The sequence below is a fragment of the Nilaparvata lugens genome, chromosome 6 (genome assembly GCF_014356525.2).
Source record: "Nilaparvata lugens isolate BPH chromosome 6, ASM1435652v1, whole genome shotgun sequence".
NCBI classification, from domain to species: Eukaryota; Metazoa; Arthropoda; class Insecta; order Hemiptera; family Delphacidae; genus Nilaparvata; species Nilaparvata lugens.
Window position 1 is genome coordinate 55,740,858 of NC_052509.1, and position 25,570 is coordinate 55,766,427.

Consider the following 25,570-nt stretch of genomic DNA (forward strand, 5'->3'; position numbering starts at 1 on the left):
TTATTCATATTAATTTCTAAGAATTTGTAGTTGATTAACTATCCTCCGCTGCCTGAACCACGACCCCGAGCATTTTTAAAAATATTTTATAATTCATTTTTTCACTATTTTTTCAAAATTGTTCAATTTTATCAATCGTAAAATTCTGTTGAATCACGCATGGTATCATGCAAGCACAAGAAAATTTTTAACTATTCTGTTAATGCTAAATTATTATCAACCTGTAAATCAAATTCTGAATCTGCACTGTATGATTACATATTTTATTGTAATATATTTCAGTTTTGTTAATTCGCTTTCTGAGTTCGATTATTTCTTAAGCCTGTCAATTATTGTTTCTGATACGTTCTATATCATCAAGAACCGATCGAATACGATCATTGAAATAATTGAATTAAGCTGGATATTGGAACAGGTCTAAGTGGATGTAGCGAGTGGGGTCAGATCGAGATATTTATTCTTTGTCCTTACCTGCTCATATATCAGCTTTTATCTGTTACCTACCTCGAGTTTGGAGCGAACTCATCAATTGCACAGCAGTGGCAGCCATAGATCATATAAATTCCTACAATAGAGCTTAAAACCCGACAAGACTCTGTTCTCGAAATATATTCTGAACGATATTTGGTTCAAATACCGTATTTTAATCCTTCAGAACTTATTAGAGACGCAGTCCCGTAAATTATCTACATCGGAATTTTTGCTCGACCTGTATGATTTTGTATGCTCATTCTTCACAGGTAATAATTTTAAGGTATCCGTATTCAGTGTTTAGCGATCGCTACACTACTTATAAAAAATTTTCATCATTATACAATTTGTCATTAGAGGAATCAAGGGTGAGCGAGCGTTTAGGCCTCCCGCGATTCCGACAATTGTATTGAGTCTTGTAGTGAGTCAATCAGTCTGGTGTTCACTCAGCGTCCACGCACGCAATTACAAAATTCATAGCCACTACACCATTGACTCAGTGCAAGATTCACCCTACATGTGTGAAGCCGTTAAAAAACGCACCACATGATTTGCCGGCCCAACGTGAGGCATTTAAATACAGCATTACATCATCCTACGTGTGTTGTCCTATCCTTGGAGGTGAGAGTGACTCCCCCAGGAAGAGCACCACAATATTCAAACTCATTATCATAGAGGATTTAAACAGTAGGCACTGGTTTTTTCTGAGAAATTATTTGTTGTTTCCAATGTCAACTTTATGTCTATTGCACCAGATTTCAATAGTTCATTTTGCTTACTACAGTCTATAACAACCAATGGTGCATATTCATCGAATGTTTTATACTCAATTGATGTACTGCTGTTATAAGGATAGTATTCATTTTGGAATTCAGAGAACATGTGATACAATAAATGTTTATTACCAACAATATTTTCATAGGGGAATGATTGAGCATTTGAATAGAGATTAACATTGTTCAGATTACAGAAATCGAAATGTGACCTGTTAGCAGTTATAACATTTTTCCTATCCTTTTGTAATCCAAGAATAATGAATCTAGGTTTCAATATATTTGAAGTTGTCTTAACTGTCCATTGAAGATTAGTAGTTTCAGGTAATTGTGGAAATTCATGCAATTCCCATGACCTGAATGGAATGGTAATTGGTATATCACTATGTGTTAAACTCAGCAGATCAAGACAAACAGTGTCAGAAGCATGTATGTAGGGTACTTTCCATTGTAGTTTTGTAATATCAATTTTCACCGATTTTGCTGTTTCTGATTCAATACAATTTAAGTCTGATGATGATCTTAATAGAACAATTTCCTGACAAACATTTAATAGAACTTTTCTATAGTCTTCCATTACACCTAACCACATATCCAAAGGAATGCAAAAGCAGAATTTATCTAAATTTTTCCATCCAGTCAACTTCCATCCTGCATTCTCCATAATTTTTTCATTGAGTTTTGATTGACGTAGATAGTTTTTCATGATTGTTGTCAATCCTACATTACGTGTGCGATCAACTTCAACCCCTCCCAATTCATATCTGATTTCATCAAATAGGTATGCAACTCCATTATTGATAAGTGATAAGTCCTTGGTTTCAACATCATTCTCATCTTTCACTTTGATTTCGCCTTCAATTATGAGAAAACTTCTACTTGGAAGTGTATAAATATCTTCTTGTTTTAAACTAATTCGAATTTCATCATTGTAATTAAATGTCTGTTGAATATATGGTGTGTGAGTGATATACTTATATTTGGTAATACTCTCATCAAGATGTACACTCTGATCAACAAGTAATATATCCGACTTGACTTCTCTCTTATACATTTTTATTATATATTTTTTTCTTCTCAATAAAACCTGAGGTGAGTTTTCAACTAGTTCAGGTTAAAGGCAGAGGGTCAAGACCCCCAACCCCCCCACCCTGTGGGGGGGGGGTTAGTGCTGAGGTTTGCTTAAGAAAGGGTCTCAACAAAAAAATGCTTGTTGCTCAGTTTCAGAGTTAGGATCCCTTGACAAATAATGGATTTACTGAAAAAAATTATTCTTAGTTATTCAAGAAATTGGATCTACTTTTTCCTTATTTTCTGTTCAATCTTGATAAATGGATTTACTGGAAAAAGTTATTCTTGTAATTTTTTTGTAAAATTAACGGTTTCTTAGTTATTGGATCTAGTTTTCTCATGAGATCCTCATTTTTTGTTCAATCTTGACAAATGGGGTGTCAATGGATTTGTTATTAGATTTACTGGAAAAAGTTATTCCTGTAGATTTTTTGTCAAATTAACGGTTCCTTAGTTATTGAAGAAATTGAAAAAAGCTGGATCTAGTTTTCCCATGAGATCCTTATTTTCTGTTCAATCTTGACAAATGGGGTGTCAATGGATTCGTTATTAGATTTACTGGAAAAAGTTACTCCTGTAATTTTTTTGTAAAATTAACGGTTTCTTAGTTATTCAAGAAATAAAAAAAAGCTGGATCTAGTTTTTTTTTTTCCAAAAAAGTGGGAAATCTTCATTTGAGGTTTATTGTGAGATTAGGGGTATGGCTAGGTTAGGTTAGATCAGATTACATTGGATTGGGCAAGGTTAGAACCAAGAATCAGATTTGGGGTAGATTTGGGGGCAGCTTTTCTCCAGCTTTGAGCCAGCTTTTCTCCAGAACTCTCACTTTACCCGTACTTTTACTAAATGAAATTTACTAATGAATTTTCATAATGAAGATGAAATATTTTGTGAATTATTTATTGATTCCACATTGTTATTTATCAAGCAATAAATCATGCTGAGGATCTCATACACCGATCATGTTACAAATGAAGAGGTTCTGAGGAGAATGGGTAAGAAACTGCAACTCATTGGTGAAATCAAGGAGCGCAAATTAAGGTACATGGGTCACATAATGAGAGGTCACAAGTATGGAATATTGCACCTCATTATGCAAGGCAAAATAACAGGTAGGAGGGCAGTGGGGCGAAGAAGGATATCTTGGTTGCGCAATTTAAAGGAATGGTTCAAGTGCACCTCAAATGACCTTTTCAAGTCAGCTGTAAGCAGGGTGAAAATTGCCATCATGATAGCCAACCTCCGCCATGGAGACGGCACACGAAGAAGAAGAAAAATTATATTTTTAATGATTTCATAATGAATTAACATAATTAAGATTGAATATTGTGTTAACTATTTATTAATTCTACATTGTTGGAAGACGATCTGGCAACAGAGCAAAGGGAGAGAAAGATAGCGCTATCCGCTTCGTTGAATGAAAAGCAAGGATAGCGATATCATCGCTAATCAAACACTGCCATTATAACGTGGACCTCACTATAGCAGACGAACTTCTTTCCAAAACAACCTTAGCGATAAAATTGAGATAAGGTTTTATTCATTTTCAGACATTTCAGAGTATCCTCTCCATTCCTTGAAGATGAGTAGCAGCGGGAATTTCGAAACAGATTTATAAGGTAGATGGAAAGCGTAGTAAAGTACGAGCAAACATATATTCAAGATGCGAAATTGAATATTAGAGACGAAGCTGGCTCGGTGGTATCACCGGGAGTGCTGGCTTGAAAGCTTGAATGCAGAGGATTGCCTTTGGTTGAAGAAAAATACACGTGTGCATTCACTCAATATTCTGGTAGGAGAAAGTATTCTCTCATAATCTCATCAGTTATCTCGTTGCGCTGAGAAGATGTACATTCTTCAACGGTGATCTGATTCACTTTAAAGTTTGAATCAGTTCAGGATTTTGTATTTTCATACAAGTTTGGATCAGTTCAGAATTTGTTATGTTCATACAAGAAGTTTGTATGTTTAGATGTTTATATCTTTGTATTTCACTGGATCTCGAAAACGGCTCAAACGATTCTCACGAAATTCAGAACATAGTAAGTTTATAATATAAAGATTCAATTGCACTAGGTCTCATCCCTGGAAAAACTCGCTGAAGGACATTTAAAGAATAATTATCATTCATCCTTGGAAAAACAGCTGATAATAATTATTTCGTCGTCTGTTGGTGATGAAAGTGAGTGAGCGAGTTCATGTGTGTGGGACTGTGTCAAAATTATGACTCAGCTGTTGATTTTTTGTAATCATTCAATCAGGTACTTGGCGCCGGTTGCAAAAAAGCTGTACTATTTTCAATCCTGATTAATTCCAGTAGATCCATCTTTTTGAAATGATCTCTGATTTGGTTCACGAAATTAAACTTAATTCAGCTATTGCCTTCATTCTCCTCAAACACTATTTATCTTATCAGACTGATGTTAACTAATCGTCTTTTTTAAGGTCCAGATATTAGGCCTTGTTCTAGTTGTTTCATTCGAAAGTTATATTGCTCTAATGAAATATAATGGGGTTATCTCTATTCTTTTCATGTTATTTCTTAGTTTTTCATGATTTTCACACAATAACTGATCACAGAATTATTAGAATCGAGGGAGAATATTAGAAAATAGACACAATAACTAATCACAGTATCGATAGAGAATATCCAAAAATACTCCCAAACATATATTCAACTCAGCCACCAATCTGAAAAGAATTGCGAATTGTTCTTCAAATCGATTAGAAACAAGAAAAAATGTACTGTAGCCTATCATCCAGAATTCACAATTTACTGCTGAGGGGCGCGATTTTAAAAGCGTTCCAGCTGGCTGCAATAACACTCGCTTTTCTAGTGAATGTCTGTGTCCAAGTACAAGCAATAACGTGGGGGTGAGGAAGGGGAAGAGAGGTAAGGGTTGCCCTAGATGTAGCACAGATCATAAATGGAAGGTGAGGGCTCTTGATGTTTGGGGGTAGTATTTAGAGGGAGAAAGAGAGCTCCCACGCCCTATGTGAGAGTGAGAGAGCGAGTGGAGAGAAAGAGGAGAGAGAGAGAAGAGAGACAGAGAGTGTGTGACGGTGAAAGAGAGTGTGAGAGTAAGGAGAGAGAGAGTGAGAGAGAGAGAGAGAGTGTTTGACAGTGAAAGAGAGTGTGAGAGTGAAAAGGAGAGAGAGAGACAGTGCGAGTGAAAGAGAGTGTTTGACAGTGAGAGAGAGAGAGTGATAGAGAGAGTGGAAGAGAGGAGAGAGTGTGACAGTGAGAAAGAAAGAGAGTGTGAGAGAATGAAAGAGATTGATTGATTGATTGAGTACTTTATTTATGTAGATTACAATATATAACTGGCTTATACACGTATATACAATAGCTTACAATACAGCAAAATTATAGATGAATTTTGAAAAGAGTGAAAGAGTAAGAGAAAGAGGAGAGGAGAGAGAGTGTTTCACAGTGAGTGAGAGAGAGAGGAGAGATTGTGAGAGTAAAAGAGAAAGAGAGTGTGAGACAGTGAAAGAGAGTGAGAGAGAGGAAAGAGTGAGAGAGTGTTTGATTGATTGATAGATTGAGTACTTCATTTATGTAGATTACAATATATAATGGCTCATTATCTTATACAATAGCTTACAATATAGCAAAGTTTTAGATGAATTTACATAACATAAACTAAGAAAATAATTATTGAACTGTACAATGATATGAAAAAAAGCAATTTGGAATAACTATATAAGATAATATTGTAATGCATAAATTGGCGGAGCTTTGGACATATCAATGTCCATTCTTAGGAAAGAATAATAAAAATATCCTTCCCAGTAACACTCTACCAAAGAAAGAGAGAGGGTGAGAGGGAGGGAGAAAATGGGGAGCGACAGAGAAAGAGTGTTTGACAATAAGAGAAAATGAGAGAGTTTGACAAAGAAAGAGAGTGAGAAAATGTGAGACTGAGAGAGAGAGAGAGTGGGAGAAAGTGAGATATTGTGTTTGATAGTAAGAGAAAGTGTGAGGTTGAGAGAGTGTAAGAGTGAGAGAGAGTGTGTGACAGAGAGAAAAAGTGAGAGAGTGTGTTTAACAGTAAGAGAAAGTGACAGAGTGTGAGAGTGTAAGAGTGAGAGAGATTGAGTGACAGTGAGAGAAAGTGAGAGAGTGTGAGAATGAGAATGAGTGTGTGACTGTGAAAGAGAGTGTGAGAGTGTAAGAGGGAGAGTGAGAGAGTGTGAGAGAGAGTGTGTGACAGTGAACGAGAGTGAGAGAGTTTGAGGGACAGGAAAGAGTGAGGTGGAGAGTGTGTGAGAGTGAGAGAGAGAGAGTGTGCAACAGTGAGAGAAAGTGAGATACTGTGAGAGTGAGAGAGTGTGTGTGACAGTGAGAGAGAGTGAGAGAGTGCGAGGATGAGAGTGAGTGTGTGACTGTGAAAGAGAGTGAGAGAGTGTAAGAGGGAGAGTGAGAGAGTGTGAGAGAGAATGTGTGACAGTGATAGAGTGTGAGAGAGTGTGAGGGAGAGGAAACAGTGTGGTGGAGAGTGTGTGAGAGTGAGAGAGAGTGTGTGACAGTGAGAGAGAGAGTGTGACAGTGAAAGAGAGTGAAAGAGTTTGAGTGAGTAGGAGAGGGGGAAACTCATACGAGCCCTGTCACTTGGTCTGTCGCTATAAACATTTGCGCACAGTCCTTCTCTTGTCGCAGGTACAATAATTTCTATCCACCCTGGCGAGCTCATCTTCAGCGTCAACGAAAACCCACCATAGCAGAAACCACATCTCCATCTTTCTTCAGCTCGGATGAATTTTGCGTTGCTGCCGAATGATCTCACCAGCTAACATTTCCGGTTGAACTGTTTCTACCGTCCGTCTGACTACAACTGACTTCCAGCTGTGTTGTTGGTGAATTTTATTGTGCATTCTACAAACTGGAGCGAATTTTCACTGAATGATCATACTTGAAAAAGTCTGTTGAATTTTCTCAATGCAGAAAGTGAGTTCATTTGAATATTCACTTTAACACAAAGTGCTCAAACTTTAAGAGAGTTAAAGTGTGATACATTTGAAAATTAATTACATTATTGATCTACAGATGACAACATTCATGTAATAATATAATATCGGGGCACCGAGCTTCGCTCGTTATTTTTATTTATTGATAAACAGAACACAATTCTCTAAAATGATCGTGTTTGTATTTCACAGCTGGCTCTACGTCATCTTATGAATTTCGGGGATGCGAATTTCGGGGATATTCCGATTTTTCACATACTCACTCGCTTACTCTCTTTTTTACTATCGGCAGCTGTTTCAACCAAAAGGATGAGTATTATCCTTTTAATGTCGTTCAGCGAGTTTTCCCAAGGATGAGACCTAGTGAAATCGAATCTATATAATAAACATACTATGTTCCAAATTTCGTGAAAATCGTTAGAGCCGTTTTCGAGATCCGTTAAACATGAATAACCAGATATGAAAATAACCAGATTCAGAAATAACCAGATTCAGAAATAACCTGATATATTAATACAGAAATTGCTCGCTTGATATAATAGGATTGTCTTTCATCATTCTGTGAAAAATAGGATCGAGTTCATTTATGAATATTCACTTAAAAACAAAGTGTTCTAACTTCAACATAGTTAAAGTGTGCTATAAGCTTGAAAAGTAAATTATATTGTTGATCTACAGATGACAACATTCATGTATCAATGTATCTTCTTTTATAGTGCTGTGAAAAATAGGATCGACATAAAATACTGATTGATAGAGACTGGTGATTGAGGATAGAAAGTCAATTCAATTATAAGTCAGTTCTTGGAGCGGAGACTATGTAAACAAACATGCGCGTGTGAGAGTGAATCTTGAAGCAGCAATACTAATTAACAAATTTAAGCAGTAAACGTAATAATTATTTCAACATATTTGTCATGAACTGCTGCTGATTTCACTTTTCAAAATAATTATTTTTCTTTCTAAAAAGAGAAATTATTGAGAGATCGTTGTATTGATTGTACTTTGCTATATTATTTCCCTCCTCAAGAACAGAAATTCTTAGATCATTGGATTGATGGTACTTTTCCAAATTATTCCCCCCTCAAAAAAGAGAAATTCTTAGAAGTTCATCGGATTGATTGTACTCTACAATATTATTTCCCCCCTCAAGAAGAGGAATCTTAGAAGATCATTAAATTGATTGTACTTTAAGATATTATTCCCATCTCTAACAAGAGAAATTCTTAGAAGATCATTGAATTGATTGTACTTTGCGATATTATTCCCCTCCCACGAAGAGAAATTCCTAGAAGATCATTGAATTGTTGTACACTTGAAAATTATTTCCTTCCTCAAGAAGAGAAATTCTTAGAAGATCATAAAATTGATTGTACTTTGCGATATTATTTCCCTCCCAAGAAGAGAAATTCTGAGAAAATCATTGAATTGATTGTACTTTTCATAATTATTTCCCTCCCCGAGTAGAGAAATTCTCAGAAGATCATTGAAGTGATTGAACTCTTCAATATTATTTCCCTTTCAAAGAAGAGAAATTCTCAGAAGATCATCGTAATGATTGTACTTCTCGAAATTATTTCCCTCTTCAAGAAGAGGAATTCGTAGTGGTTTACAGGGTGAGAAAAGAAGAAAGAACACGGATTGACGAAGAATTTTGGAGGAGTTTTCGAAGGCGCCGCACGACCCACATCAAAGGAATTGCGAAATGCGAGTCGTTAGACGCTGCAAAACACCTCAGCTGAAGTGGAGATATCTGTCTTTGTCTGTCCTCCTTCATATGTCCTTAACTGTCTTTTTCTGTCTCACTTGATCTGTTCCTAGGTCTCCTTCCATCTGACTTTGTTTGTCCCTCTTCATCCGTCTTTATCTGCCTCACTTGATCGTTTTTATGTCCTCCTTCTATCTGTCTCTATCTCTCCAATTTCTAATAATAAATTTCACTCCCTCATTATTCCAATTATTATATCATATCGATTTTCTAATTATTGGGAATTGACTTTTCCTTTATTTTTTCCTTATTATCATTTACTCTTTTCTGTTAATTGATTAAACTGAATGATTTATCGTTTCTATGATTTGGTTTTACTTATTGAGATTTTTTTCTTAATTTTTTCTCGCTTGGACATAATATTTCGTTTGAATTTTCAACTTTTTTTACGGTTGAGTGCTGAAGGGGAGGGTATCCTTGATGCCCTCTCTGAGAATGGACTTCTTAAGGTCCAAACTTCACCGTTTCATGTGAAGACATTACAGTAGTACCTTAAATTTTGCATTTTTCATCATTATTCTTGCTCAATATTATTGTAGAACTCATCAGTTTAATATGATTCACCATGTCATTTTACCGCTACTAGTTTTTATTTTTAACGCTAGAACGTAAGTTGAATTATGTTCTGTTAAACACATGAATAAAGGAATCTGAATCTGAATCTGAACCTGAATCCACTTTTATTCGTTCTCATCTGTATTTTTCTGTTTCACTTGATCTGTTTTATGTCCTCCTTTCTCTTTGTCCATCCACCTTCATCTGTCCTTTTCTGTCTCACTTGATCTGTTTTTATGTCCTCCTTTATCTTTGTCTATCCCCCTTCATCTGTCCTTTTCTGTCTCACTTGATCTGTTTCTATGTCTCCCTTTATCTGTCTTTGTTTTAACCCCTTGAACTGGTATTATTTGTCACCCTCTCTCTGTCCAGCGTACTTGAAAAGACAGGAAAGATAAGTAATAGGCAGGAAAAAGTTTGTGAGTAAGAAAGTAGATGTGAGATGGTGAGGATAGCGTCATCTGCTTTATACCATGATGGACAAGGATAGCAACACCATTTCTAATCACATATACTGCTATAATTATGATGTGGACCTCACTTTTGAAGATAATACAAAAATGATACAAGACTAATGAGAGGGATAAATAGAGTGAATGAATGGGAGAAGGGAATGAGAACAGAGAGAAGAAAAATAGAAAGGAGAAGATTCAGTGAGTTAAGAATAATTGAAAGGGGGAGAAGGAGTGAAAGAGGGATAGACAGCTTATCAATGAATAAAGGAAGAAGTGGAAACTAGTAAAGAAAAAAGAGAAGGTGATTGATTGATCGATTGATTATATGACTTTATTAGGGCGGACTTAGGATTCCTGGTCCTCTCTGCCCAGGGAGAGTTAGTGGGGAGGATATTTTTAATATTCTTTCCGAAGAATGGACATTGATATGTCCAAAGCTCCGCCAATTTATGTAGATACATAACAATATAATTATCTATAGTTATTATATTACAAATTGCTTTTTCATATCATATACAATTCAATAATTATTTTCTTAGTCTATGTTATGTAAATTCATCTATAATTTTGCTGTATTGTTAGCTATTGTATATAAGTGTATAAGCCAGTAGACTATATACTGTAATATACATAAATAAAGTACTCAATCAATCAATCAACCATAATTATATTGTAATCTCCTTAAATAAAGTACTTAATCAATCAATCAAACACACAACCCTAAGGTGAGAAGGTAAGAGAGATAGAGAGAGAGAGAGAGAGAATGAGAGAGGAGAAGGACGTCAAAATGAATGAGAGAAACATATGAAAAGTCAAGATGTACTGTGTTAGAGAAGGAAAAGAATGGGAAATAATGAAGCAAACTGAAAATGTGATCCGACGAAATGAGAAAAGAAAACATCAGAAGCATCTTGAAGCGTTAAAATTAGGAGGAGAAAGATGAAAAGATGGTGAGAAAGGGGTAGGGAGGAATTGAGGGGAAGGGAGAAAGTGATATAGAATAAAGTTGGGGTAAAGAAAAATCAGACGAAGGAGGAGGTTGGAGTGTGAAGAACAGAGCAAGATAGAATAATAAAAGGAGAAGAAGAAGAAGGAGGAGGAGGAGAAGAAGAAGAAGAAGAAGAAGAAGAAGAAGAAAAGGGGAAGGGAGAAAGTGATATGGAATAGAGTTGGGGTAAAGAAAAAGCAGACGAAGGAGCAGATTGGAGTGGAGAGAACAGAGCAAGATAGAAGAAGAAGAAGAAGAAGAAGAAAGAAGAAGAAGAAGAAGAAGAAGAAGAAGAAGAAGAAGAAGAAGAAGAAGAAGAAGAAGAAGAAGAAGAAGAAGAAGAAGAAGAAGAAGAAGAAGAAGAAGAAGAAGAAGAAGAAGAAGAAGAAGAAGAAGAAGATAGAGAGGGAGATGCAAGAAGAGAAAAAAGAAGATAAAGAGGGAGCAGAAGATATGAATAAATGATGATGATAATGAGAAGAGCAGAATAAGAGAAAAGTATATAGTGATAGAGGATGTGAGTAGGAGATTAAGGTAGAGCAAAGGAAGCAAAGACAGGGAAGTAAATACATCACTAACCAACCAAAATAATGTAAAAGAAGATGGAAAAGAGGAGACGCGGAAAATTTAGAAGAGGAAGAAGCAGTGAGTGGGCGATGCCGATGTCATTTGACTGAAATTTTCTTTTGAGAGAAAAAAAAAACCAACTACAACTGCACATCTCGTTTGAAAGTTTGCTCGTTGTACGCGAAAAGTTCAGACAACTCATTTATTTTGGCAAATGTAGTGTGTAAGCTCAGCCATTGTCAAAGACATTGTTGTTGCTGAGTGATTGCTCTGCTTTTGAATACCGCAGCATTCCTATGCTCAGCTTGTAGGGAGTTCGAACTCTTTAGAGTTCAGACGAAAAGGAGTTCATAGTGAACGATAGGCAGCAGAGTACTAAAAAGTGTAAACACTATGGATATATAATAATAGATGGGTAGTCCAGAAAGATATTTAGGGCCGGTTCCCGAGTTCGGGATTCAGCTAAGTTCTAGACTTTAAAAACAGCTGGAGTCAGAGAATTGGCTTTCCGAGACGGGGCGTAGACACAGTCATGGTGGAAGTCACGTTTGAATTAAAATATTGGGGCACCGAGCTTCGCTCATTGATTGAGAACTCAATTCTTAAGAATGATTGGGGAAGGACTAACAGACACAGCCCGAAACTGTTTCCTCCCCGAATTTTAATTTATATAATATTAATATTCCAAAAAGTTGGTTATGTTCCATACACTTGAATTCAGGTCAAATTCTCAGTCAAAATATTTGAAAAAAAAGTTCTAATTTAGATTGTTTACATACCAAATTGAATAACAATTATTATTTATCAAAAATCCTAAATAAATGCTGTAAATCACCCCGAAGACTTCTGCTACTGCAGACATTGACAACAGGGTTAACAGCTAGATGGAAATTCGATGAGAACTACTATCCAAAAATTATTTGCTAGCCCGGGAATCGAACCCGGTACCTCCCAATTGCTAGTCAGGAATGCTTACCCTTACACCAAACTGACAATCTCTGGATAGCAGCGCTCATTTGAGGGGTACCGGGTTCGATTCCCGGGCTGGCAAATAATTTTTGGATTGTGGTTCTCATCGAATTTCCATCTAGCTGTTAACCCTGTTGTCAATGTCTGCAGTAGCAGAAGTCTTCGGGATGATTTACAGCATTTATTTAGGATTTTCGTTAAATAATAACTACATATTAATTGGCATTTGAATAAATGCATTCTCCATTTAATCACATCTGTAAAAGAAATAACACTCAATAATCACTTAGAACTGATCTTAGATCTCATATCAACAAATCAGATTATTTTGATCGAGTCGATAAAAATTTCTAGATTTCTTGCAAGATACGGTAAGCTAATAATTGATTACACAGCTGATCTCCCACTCAGACACACGCATCTTCTGTTATCGATAGACGACGAAATTATCATCTGTTTTTTCAAGAATGGATTATATTTTTCCTCCACCTACTGTCTAAAGTACTTACTTCACTCCCTGAAACATGATACTAAAGTGTCACTTTTTCGCTCTCGGTAGTAAAAAACAGAAAAACTCCCTAGGGAGGGAAAGTGACTCCATTTAAATAACATGGGAAGCATCTCTATTTTAAAAACACACATTTTAGTAGGTTAGATGGTCTAAGCTCAGATGAGAAAGCGTGATAGAGGTGTCTGTCATTGAGTCAACTGAATTCAATACCACAACCAGAAATTTGATCAACTCATGAAATATATGTTTGTATGATATTATATTCTTAATATTAGTAGACGATAAAAATGTATACAATATTAAAAATATTTTATTCTATTCAAAATACCAGCCAACAAATATTTTTGATCTGCAATTCAAATCTGAACCGCGTGATCTGGAGTCAGCCATTTTTGGTAGTCTGCCCAGCTGATATAATTGTTACAACTTTGGCCGATAGATAGCGCAATCGGCAATGCCAATCAGACGACCGGTTTTTAGGTTTTAGATTTTAGGTTATGTTGTTAGGAAATATTGTCACCAATACGTAAGTTATTAGAATGATTTGATTTGCAGTTTCTATAAAAAAATGTAGATGGAGGAAAAATGTTGTGTACTTCACGAGCAAAAAATACTTTTTCTACCTCAGGAAAATTGTTGCCCTCGGCTTCGCCTCGGGCTTCAAACTTTTTTCCTCAGGGAGAAAAAGTGGTACTTTACACTCTAGACATACAAATAACTATTTCATGTCCTTCAACGAGTTTTCCCAGGGATGAGACCTGGAGCAATCGAATTTTTACATCATAAACCTACTATGTTCAAAATTTCGTGAAAATCGTTAGAGCCGTTTTCGAGATCTGTTGAACATAAATAACCGGATATAAAAATAAATAGTCAGATATAAAAATACAGAAGTTACTCGCTTAATATAATAGGATTTCGAAAAACTATGAAATTGAACACAAAATAAAATGAAGATGAAATAGTGAAGAGTTTCAGCCTTTTTGAATTATTTAGGAATGTTTCATTTTGTCAAGGAAAAAGTTGCAAAGTTTCCAATAATTATAGAAATGAGAAAATAGACATTATTTTGCTGCGACTATTTACTGCGACTATGCCCCGTTTCGGAAAGTCAATTTTCTGACTCCAGCTGTTTTAAGTCTAGAACATAGCTGAATCCCGAGCTCGGAAACCGGCCCATAGTGGGAGAAAAAAATCATTTTTTTTTTAGTCGACAGAAAAATGTGTCTTTCTTGTAGTTTCCAAATATATCTATTTGAATGAAAAAGACTAAGAAATTGTCAAAAAACCACAGATTTATTGATACTTAGAAAGACCGGTTTCGGTTATTACACCATTGTCAATCTCTGAAAAACTAAAACCAAGATAAAACACCTCCATTGTTTTAGTTTCTCAGAGATTGACAATGGTGTAATAACCGAATCCGGTCTTTCTAAGTATCAATAAATTTGTGGTTTTTTGACAATTTCTTAGTCTTTTTCATTCAATATGAATAATTACCACAATATCAACTCCTCAACTACACAAAAATATATCTATTTCCTTTCTCTGAGTTTCCCTTGAGTATAATTATGAGTAATAAAACATTCTTATCATTTGATTTCACTCATGAAGATCACTCATAACTGAATAATTTTGAAAAATGAAAACGAATGGAAAACAATCACACTGGGATTGTATCATGATAAAGATGAGAGAAGAACGTATTGTCATCGGTTTCTGACATATTCCGAACCTCTCAAGTCTCCAGCAAAATGGGAAGTGGTCAATCGCTGCGTCATTTCAATCCAAATAAGCCATTTACACACACATTGATGTTCAGACATACTATTTCTCTGTCTTTATCCTATTCTACTAGATTGGGTTGAACTTTAAGGTGCGTACAGATTTACGCGCCACGAACATGAGCAATTCACTTTTAATCAGCTGATGCCAAGCTTTCTTTATCTGTATCTTACCGTTTCTGTAAAAATACAGATATAATCAGCTGATTAAAAGTAAAATGCTCATGTTCGCGGCGCGTATATCTGTACGCACCTTCACAAATACATTATGGGCCGGCTTCCGAGCTTGGGACTAAAATTTCTTTCTCACACATCTCCAATTATTTACTGTTATCCTGAACAAGGACGAAGAATCAACTCAATTCGAGAAAAGATATGAGAGATTGCTTTCCAAAGAATAAATTTCGACCTATCCTGAAAATTTTCAGGTTTCTAGCGTACCGGGACGTAGCTGAAAATTGCATTAATTAATTCCACTGTTACAGATGGACAAGGAATAGGTGTGATTTGATAGAAACGTTGTGAAAAACATAATGTGTGCTGACTTACAAAGCCCGAGACGGTGACGTCACCAGTGGTCGCCAATGGGAGCAGATCTGTGAGTATGCACCCTTCCAGCGCAGCGGTCAGCTCTGTGGTGTCACAGGGAGCTTCCTCGCTCCACCACTTTTCGCCATAAGTTCCCATAATCAGCCACTGGTACTTTCGACCCACCATGCCTTGGCTGCAATCAAACAAAAACATTCATTAGATTTAGCAGTTTTCACAAAATAATTTAACATGATCAGGTACTCTAGACCCACCATGCCTTGGCTGGAAATCAAACAAAAACATACATTAGATTCAACAGTTTACAGAAGAATCACAAAATAATTTAACATGATAAGGTACTTGCGACTTATCATGTCCTGACTGCAAATCAAACAAACATTTTATTCATTTGATTGAGAAATTCAAACTAGCATCACACAATAATTCCACATGATGAGGTAATTTCGACAACAAACATTCATATTGCCTTGACTGGAAATCAAACAAGAACATAGTCATCAGATTTAAAAGTTTTCTTCAGAATTACAATAATAGTATGAAGAACAGAAAAAACAAACAAGAAAGGGTCATTTGATTCAATAGTTCTTATTTAAATCACAGAATAAGTTCGCATGATAAGGTACTTGTGATTCATCATGCCTTGACTGGAAATTATACAAAAAACATTCATTAGATTCAACAGTCATTAGAATTACAGTGATAGTTTAAAGGAATCGCAAAACAAACGAAAAAGGTCTATCTGATTCAACAGTTCTCATTAAAATCACAGAATAAGTTCACAAGATGAGGTATTTGTGATTCGATACGCCTTTACTGAAAATTTAACAACAAACATTCATTAAACTTAACAGTCATTAGAATTACAGTAATAGTTTAAAGGAATAGCAAAACAAACGAAAAAGGTCTATCAGATTCACCAGTTCTCATTAAAATTACAGAAAAAGTTCACAAAATAAGGTATTTGTGATTCACCACGCTTTTACTGGAAATTAAACAAAATCAGATTCAACAGTTTTCATCAGAACTACAATTGAATAATAATTTGAAAGAGCAACAAAGAAAAACAAAAGAGGTTCAATTGATTCACCAGTTCTCATCAAAAGCACAGGATGAATTCACAATATAAGGTACTTGTGATCCACCATGCCTTGACTGCAAATAAAACTTAAACATTCATTATATTAACGAAAACTCCAGTATAAATTCATGAAGCAGATAAAAAATGTTGAATAAATGATAAATAAACAATGTCATACTGGGTTCCCACATAGCAGTATCAGAGTCCGAGCCTGGTTCAGTCAAGACATTCTTTCCCACAGCTTCTTATTCATACTAGCTTTGTCAAGAATGAGGTTGAACATTGGTGATGCAGTGGATAAAGATAGAAGAATAGCGATGCCGATTCTCTGCAATAATTAATTATATTTCAACACTGTCAAAAACATAATTGGTATCGTTGTGGACCTAGAAAAGGATAGTACCACCGGCTTTGTCGAATGATAGACAAGGATAGCAAAACCAAAGTTGATTAAATACTGTCATTATAATGTGGACCTCACTATATCCCTGTCTATCATATTTTTATCATCTTCGTATTTTCCTATAGTGAGGTCCACGTTATAATTGCAGAATTTGATATTGATGTTGCTATCCTTGTCTATCATTCGGCAAAGCAGATAGCGCTATCGTACAGCTGAGACCAACAACAGAGGGACTTCCAATCCAATTTACCAATCAGAAGAGAGAAGGGGAAGATTGGAGGCGTGACTTGCTCTGTCATTGGTCCGTTACTCTCAGGCTAGAACTTTGACAGTTTCTCTAATCCTTCTCTCACAAGCTCACATTATTGAACACTCTCTTTGAGTAGAGAGTTAATACATTTATCAATTTATTTAATTCTATCCACTGACCTCCTAATTATTCTTCATTTGATTATTCACTTCACATTCTATTCTTCAGTGAATTATGCAGCTGCTTTATTTCACACATGCACCGTTTTAACTGTTCAGATTTCGAGTGATTCAATAAATCCTGCGGCAAGTCCCGTGCACGTGTCTCCTCATATTTATCAATTCCAGTATGTTTCCTCTCATTAAAGGAAGCTCTCTTATAATTTTTTTAAATTTTCCAATATCTGTCGAAAGTGATATATGGATTTGTCGAATCCATTTGAAGGATCTTTATTCGAAGGATATTCCTAGAAACTTTTCCCAAGGATTGACACATACCCATTATCTATACAGAGTGACATAAATGAAGTTCTTATGATCAACATTCAAAAGCAATTTTGTATTCATCAACTAATTATTATTAAACCGAGATCCAAATTAAATGATGGAATTCATAATTATAGAATTATAATTATTATTCCATTGGCATTTGAATAATTGCAACATCTCAGTAATTTCTATCTGTATTCATCAACTATTTTGATGATCTCCCACAATATCAAAAAATGTATTCAACAGTTTAACCAAAAAAATTGACGTTGATGTGATAATAATTATGGGTGTTGACCTAAAAAACATAAATATCATAGAATATTTAAAAACAGAGAATTTAAGACAAATCTTATAATTTGGAGTAAGAATATGATTCACTATCACTCGTAGCATATAGCTACTAGTTGATTCAGATTTAGACACCTGAAGATTTCCGATAAATTAAAGAAAAATAAATTAAATCAATATGACAACTCTGCTATGTATGATTCCATATAAAGCATTATCTATTCCAAGTTGAGATGGTAGGTAATTGAGTTGTTTAGTAGGCCTAATAGCACGCAGTAATAGATGAAGTAATTTCTCTTTTCCTCGGTAATAGAATAGTCACAAGGACGGGAAGGGGCCTTTTGCAGGCGAGAATGATGATTCTAGTCAAGGCGTTAGCCGAGACTAGAATTCAATTCGAGCACTGCAAAAGACATTCACGTCCAAGTAGCTTACACTATTTTTTGTCATAATAATCTAGAAAAGAATAATTGAGGAACAGAAAACATTACCTGCTTGTGCTGATATTACTACATGCATTCTATAAACATAACCTGGAGCGCTAAAAGGCGGTCTTTGTACCAGACTTGCTGTTCCAAATTCGGAGCTAGGAAACATACTCGACTATAAAGGAAACATATAATTTTATTACAGTATAGTATGCTGTGATGAGAATCATATGTTTATCTGTTCTACAATCAGCTGTTTACCGGCTTGATTCCATGGATGTGAAACAGCCGAAATTGAATGACTATGACAAAAATATTATGATGTGATCTGAAATGTATCGAGATGAAACCTTTCTGTATACACACTTTCTGGTATACCCTATAACGAAAAGAAATAGAAGGGCCTTTCTTCAAATTAGAAATAGAAGGGCCTTCCATTGAAGGACCGTATGGACTTTATTATTTGAAATAGGTTCAGCGAGATTACTACGATAATCCATAAATCATTATCCTCTATTATGACTCAATCAAACCTGGAATACAATGTCCAGTCATAATTGGTTTTATATTGCTAGGTACTAATAAGGCATATCAAGATTGTTTATGAGATGAATTCAGCTCTATTATGATAACTTCTATGAGGTTGATTAGGTCAGTATTGTACATCAAGCTCGATAATATCATATAGTATCATCAATACGATTATACGATAGTTCATGAGATGGATTTAGCAATATTATGATATCTTATATGAGGTGGATAAAGTCCATATTGTGCATGAACCCCGATAATACCACCGTTATTGTTCAATCAATTTGAAAGAGGTCCATACTGTGTAGAATATGCATGCAATAAAGAATGGATTGCGGCATAATATTTGTCCAATGAACCCGATTGATTGAGGTTATCGCATATCATCGTTCAATGATTCGGTCGTTTATCAGGCTTAAAATCAAGCAATCTATGCCGTGATAGCAGTTCACATCCAAAGCCGGATGAGGAAGGATGATGGAGATATGCACGCACTGTTTTATTCAACTACCAATCAGTTGATGACAAGCGCTCATGTCCTGACATAAATCTGCAGACTGCAGACGGATAATTTATGCTTTATAATCGCCCTACTGGTCGAATATATCGGTCCGATTGTCGGATTTCCATCTATGACTGGTTGAAACACTGTTTCATATCCTCTTTGTCTTTCTCTTGAATTACAGATGTACCTATCTCATTTTATATAATGTTCTGCTCTAGACAGGGTGTTTCAGAGAAACGGGAAGTTTTGAAAGTTGAATTATTCCAAGTAAAACAAATATATGAATAAAATTATGCATTGGAAATATTCTATCATAGAATAATCTACTATATAGCAAGTCACTGAATGTTCTTGCTATCTTGGCGCATTCTTATCGAAAGATCTGCATATTCTCCATCTCTATTGTGAGAAATGGACTTGCAAACAAGCGGATCTGTTTCAGTGAATGGAACATTTCGGAAACAGAGGAGAGTATTTCACGAAACGTATTTCTGCCATTGAAGAGGACACAGAACGTGAATCTGAAGAGGATTACTGCGTTCACGTGCGGGCACTTGATACGGCTGCAGGCACTCTTGATACGGCTGCAGGTACTTGATACTGTTGCTGCAGGACTCTTAGTAAATGCCTACTCCGATAAGACTTCTTATACCCTACTATGGCCTGAACTTCATTGAAAGAAGTGTGTTTGGCTAAGGGTTGAAAATAGAGAGGAAATGAGAACAGTACAGGGAGAGAGAGGAGAAATAGGAAGGATAAAGTATCCAGGTGGGAGGAGAAAATTATAATGAATGTTTTGGTGGAAAAGTTACAGGCAAATGATGAATCGAGAAGAGAAGAACGAAAAACTGCTTGAAAACGTCTGGGATGGAAATGGAAGGCATTAACAGATGTGAATACAGAGAGAGAGTGAGAGAAGAAATAGAAAGGAAGAGTATATAGGTGGGGGAAGAAAAGAGAAAGGAAGAACGAAAAAGAACTTGAAAACGTCTGGGATGGAAATGGAAGCCATTGACGGAGATATGAATACAGAGAGAGAGAGAAGAAATAGAAATGAGAAGTATGGATGTGGAAGAAGAAAAGTAGAATGAATGTTTGGGTGGAGAAGTTACAGGAAAATGATGGAACGAGAAGTGGAGAAGAACGAAAACCCACTTGGAAACGTCTGGGATTGAAATGGAAGGCATTGACGGAGATATGAATACAGAGAGAGAGAGAGAGAGAGAAGGAGAGAGAGTAAAAGAGTGAGAAGGAATAGAGAGAAGAAGTATGGAGGTGGAAAAAGAAAAGTAAAATGAATGTGCGGGTGAAAGAGGAACAGGCAAATGAAAGATCGAGAAGAGGAGAAGAACGAAAAACAACTTGAAAACGTATGGGTTGGAAATAGAAGGAATTGACGGAGATATGAATACAGAGAGAGAGAGAGAGAGAGAGAGAGAGAGAGAGAGACGAAATAGAAAGGAGAAGTATGGAGGTGGAAGAAGAGAAGTAGAATGAATGTTTAGGTGGAGAAGTTACAGGAAAATGATGAAACGAGAAGTGGACAAGAACGAGAAACAACTTGAAAACGTCTGGTATGGAAATGGAAGGCATTGACGGGATATGGATACAGAGAGAGAGAGAGTGAGAGAGAGAGCGAGAGAGAGAGAGAGAGAGAGAGAGAGAGAGAGAGAGAGAGAGAGAGAGAGAGAGAGAGAGAGAGGGGGGGGGGAGAGAGAAGAAATAGAAAGAGGTGGATATGGAGGTGGGAGAAGAAAAGTAAAATAAATGTTTGGGAGAAGAAGTAACAGGCTAATGATGAATCGAGAAGAGGAGAAGAACGAAAAAAAACTTGAAAATGTCTGGGATGGAAATAGAAGGAATTGACGGAGATATGAATACAGAGAGAGAGAGAAAGAGAAAAGAAAGAGGAAGGAGAAGTATGGAGGTGGAAGAAGACAAGTAAAATGAATGTTTAGGTGGAGAAGTTACAGGAAAATAATGATTCGAGAAGTGGAGAAGAACGAAAAACATCTTGAAAACGTCTGGTATGGAAATAGAAGGAATTGACGGAGATATGAATACAGAGAGAGAGAGATCGATTGATTGAGTACTTAATTTATGTAGATTACAATATATACTGGCCTATACACTTATATAAAATAGCTTACAATACAGCAAAATTATAAATGAATTTACATAATATAGACTAAGAAAATAATTATTTAACTGTATAAATGATACGAAAATAGCAATTTGTAATAACTAATAGTTATTTGTGCAACTAGTGCGCAAAGTAACAGTTTACTGCACCGAAAGAAACGTTTACGCCCGAGCCGCGCCCGAGGAATGGCTTCTTGAGTGCAGCAGAGGAACTTTGCGCACGTATTTCACATTTAATTTTTCCTACAGTTACCATTGAATATGAGAAGTGGTTGATTGAATGATTATGGGTAAAATGATGGCTGAAATCCATCAAATGTTTGTGTGTGTGTGTGTGTGATGCTGTTATTAATAGCAACTTTAATTCATTTGAAAATTAATAATCCAATTGAAGTTGAAAATTCTCAGCCAAAGTTCTCATTTTTATTCATTCAAGAATCAGAAAAAAATACAGATGGAACAAAAACTTCACATTCAAAATACACGCCAACAGCTTGTTGGCTGAACCGAAATGCAAGATGGCTGAACACAACAAAATGGCTGAACCGACAAGCGTGCGACCTAGCGGGAAGAATTGTACCTAAGTTTGTTTCATCCAGCTAAAAATTACTGAAACACGATTCAGAAATTTAGACTTTTGCTCAAATTACGAGAAAAATGCTCAAAGTAAACTAAAAAATATTTATAAAAATAACATATATAGACAACAGAGAATATTTATTGTAGTATTGTTATGTTTTTTATTATTTTTATTTATATGAATATCGAACATAAATCATTTAACCTCAAAATTCGAATTTTATAATGTATATTTGCTACTTTTCTCATTTCTTGGAGTTGTAATGATAATTATCAATAGAAAAGAACTATTATTTATCATTTAATGATGAGAATTCGTAAATGATGATTATTCAATTATGATTTAGATGAACATTATTCTTGTTTTGGATTTCTAGATTGGGATTTTATCATAAATGTAGGGTAGCCATTGAAATGAGTCTCATCCAAATCTAACAACAGTCATTTTTACCAACTTAATTTTTGTTTTCGTGCACTAATCCTCCATATAACCCACCAACTATTTTGTGTTGCCATGTTGCAAATCTGCAGTGCTGAAAAATTTTTTCCCTCACTAGAGCGGAAAAGTGAATCTTTGCGTTCTGTAATCAGTGCAAGAATCGTCACTTTTCAAGGTAACTGTGGGAAAAGATAATATTGTTATGCATCTACATAAATTGGCGGAGCTTTGGACATATCAATGTACATTCTTCGGAAAAAATATTCAAAATATCCTTGAGAGAGAAAGAGAGAGAGAAGAAATAGAAAAAAGAAGTATGGAGGTGGAAGAAGAAAAGTAGAATGAATGTTTGGGTGGAGAAGTTATAGGCAAATGATGAAACGAGAAGTGAAGAAGAACGAGAAACTACTTGAAAACGTCTGGGATGGAAAAAGAAGGAATCAACGGAGATATGAATAATGCCACTTCTGTATCGAGTACCAAGTGCTACTCGAGAGTGCTTCCATTCTTCTCTCCAGAGAAATTAGCGAGCAATGCCTTCTGTATTATCCCACTTATTTGTTTCCAGTCAAGAGGGGATCGTTCTGCTCCTATAGTGATATCCACGTTATAATGGCAGTGTTTGATTAGCAATGGTATTGCTATCCTTGTCTATCATTCTGGAGAGCGGATAGCGCTATCTCTTTCTGGCTTTGCTCTGTTGCCAGATCGTCTTTTAAAAATCTAGAATTAATAATTTATCAACAAAATATTCCATCCAAATTATGTAAATTCATTATAAAATATAACTTCTTGCTTGATAAAATATTCTTCTTCTTCTGCTAGTGCCTATTCGTTCCGAATATTGGCGATCAGCCTGACTATGGATATCTTATTTACAGCCATCCTGAAGAGTTCTGTTGTAGTTTTGGAGAACCAGGTACGCAGGTTTTCCAGCCATGATATTCTCCTTCTTCCTGGTCCTCTTCTGCCATAGATTTTTCCTTGGAGAACGGATTTCAGCAGGCCGTATTTTTCTTCATTGCACATGATATGGCCGAAATATGCAAGCTTCCTGCTCTTGATGATGATCATCCCTTCCAAATCTTTATCCATTCGCTCCAATACAGCTTTGTTGGTCACTCTGTCCATCCATGAAATTCTCAACACTCTTGTTTACAGCCACATCTCAAAAGCCTCGAGTCTTTTTTCAGTTGACTTGGTCAATGTCCAAGACTCCATCCCATAGAAGAGTATTGAGAAAATGTAATAAAATTTAATTCATTATTTTAAACGAGAATGAACAGTTATATTACATCGAAAAACTTGTATCAGCTACAGTCTATAGAAGGCATTTACAAGACAGAGGATCGGCAACGTTTTTCTCCTATCTTTCGCGGGCCTCAATATAGAAATTCCCTCTCCTGTTTTATCCTGACTGGTTTTCATTCTCTTATTCTTGATTATTCCACTCGATTCTCATTCCTATGGATAGAGTCCTATGGATCAACAAATCGCTATTCGCTTTGTTGAACTGTGTCCTTAACACTTTCACCTTGAGATTCTCTGATTATTTTCTATTCTCTATCCTCTGAGCCATCCTATTCCACTATTCATCAAAAATTAAAAGTAAAATAAATTATAATAATATGCATAGTTCATACAAAAATGTTCTATCTAATCACAATGAATTTAGATAATTCTCAGAAGAATGCAAAAATTTGAGAAGACATTTCAAAAATATGGTTCTACTGAAATTAATCAGGATTAAAAATAACCCGGATTTTCTGCAACTGGCACCAAGTACCTGATTGAATGATTACATAAGTTCAACAGCTGAGTCATAATTTTGACACAGTCCCACACACATGAACTCGCTCACTCACTTCCTTCATCAATATAATAGACGACGAAATAATTATTATCAGCTGTTTTTTCAAGGATGAATAGTAATTATCCTTTTAATGTCCTTCAGCGAGTTTTTCCAGGGATGAGACCTAGTGCAATCGACTTTTTATATTATAAACTTACTATGTTCTGAATTTCGTGAGAATCGTTAGAGCCGTTTTTGAGATCCGGTATAATACAAACGTCTAAACATCTAAACCTTCAAACATCTAAACATATCAACATCTGAACATCTAAACATTTAAACATCTAAACATCTAAGCATCTAAGCATCTAAACCATCTAAACATCTAAACATCTGAACATATAAACAGAAATTGCTCGTTTAATAGTATAGGATAGTGAATACGTATATGAGCATATTATCTCGTAACTCAAATCAAATCAAATTTTATTTCAATTTTCACGCAATATACATGATAATAGAAATAAATATTAACTATTTGATGAAACTGTAAATTAATAATGAAATCGAATCTGATCTAATCTCTTTCGTTCTGAATTTCGTGAGAATCGTTAGAGCCTTTCTGGAGATCCGGTAAAATACGAACATCTTAACATCTAAACATCTAAACATCTAAACATCTAAACATCTAAACATCTAAACATCTAAACATCTAAACATCTAAACATCTAAACATCTAAACATCTGAACATGTAAACATCTAAACATCTGAACATGTAAACATCTAAACATCTAAACATCTAAACATCTAAACATCTAAACATCTAAACATCTAAACATCTAAACATCTAAACATCAAAACATCTAAATATCTGAACATCTGAACATATAAACATATAAACAGAAATTGCTCGTTTAATAGTATAGGATAGGATATTATCATTCATAGTGAATACGTATGAGCGTATTATCTCGTAACTCAAATTTATTTCAATTTTTACGCAATAAACATGATAATAGGAATTGATATTAACTATTTAATGAACGTGTAGATTAATAATGAAATCGAATCTGATCCAATCTCTTTCGTGTAGCAACTGAAGAATTAAGCACTCCAATTCTAAAACGAATATCTGCTCATTTCCACTGTTCTCCATCCTTTTCTTAGCTGTGGAATTTCGATCTCTGAAAAGAGACCGATCAATCACT

General features: G+C 35.4%; 1 protein-coding gene across 3 annotated transcripts in view; it reads right to left on the reverse strand.

Moving 5' to 3' along the window:
• Window positions 1–25,570, reverse strand: part of LOC111062208 (gamma-aminobutyric acid type B receptor subunit 2-like) — a 623,739-nt gene that overhangs the window by 108,763 nt on the left and 489,406 nt on the right. For all 3 annotated transcript variants that reach the window (XM_039431291.1, XM_039431289.1, XM_039431292.1), the window contains exon 7: window positions 15,433–15,607. In XM_039431291.1, the coding sequence (XP_039287225.1) occupies window positions 15,433–15,607 (175 nt within the window). The remainder of the gene's footprint in view (window positions 1–15,432; window positions 15,608–25,570) is intronic.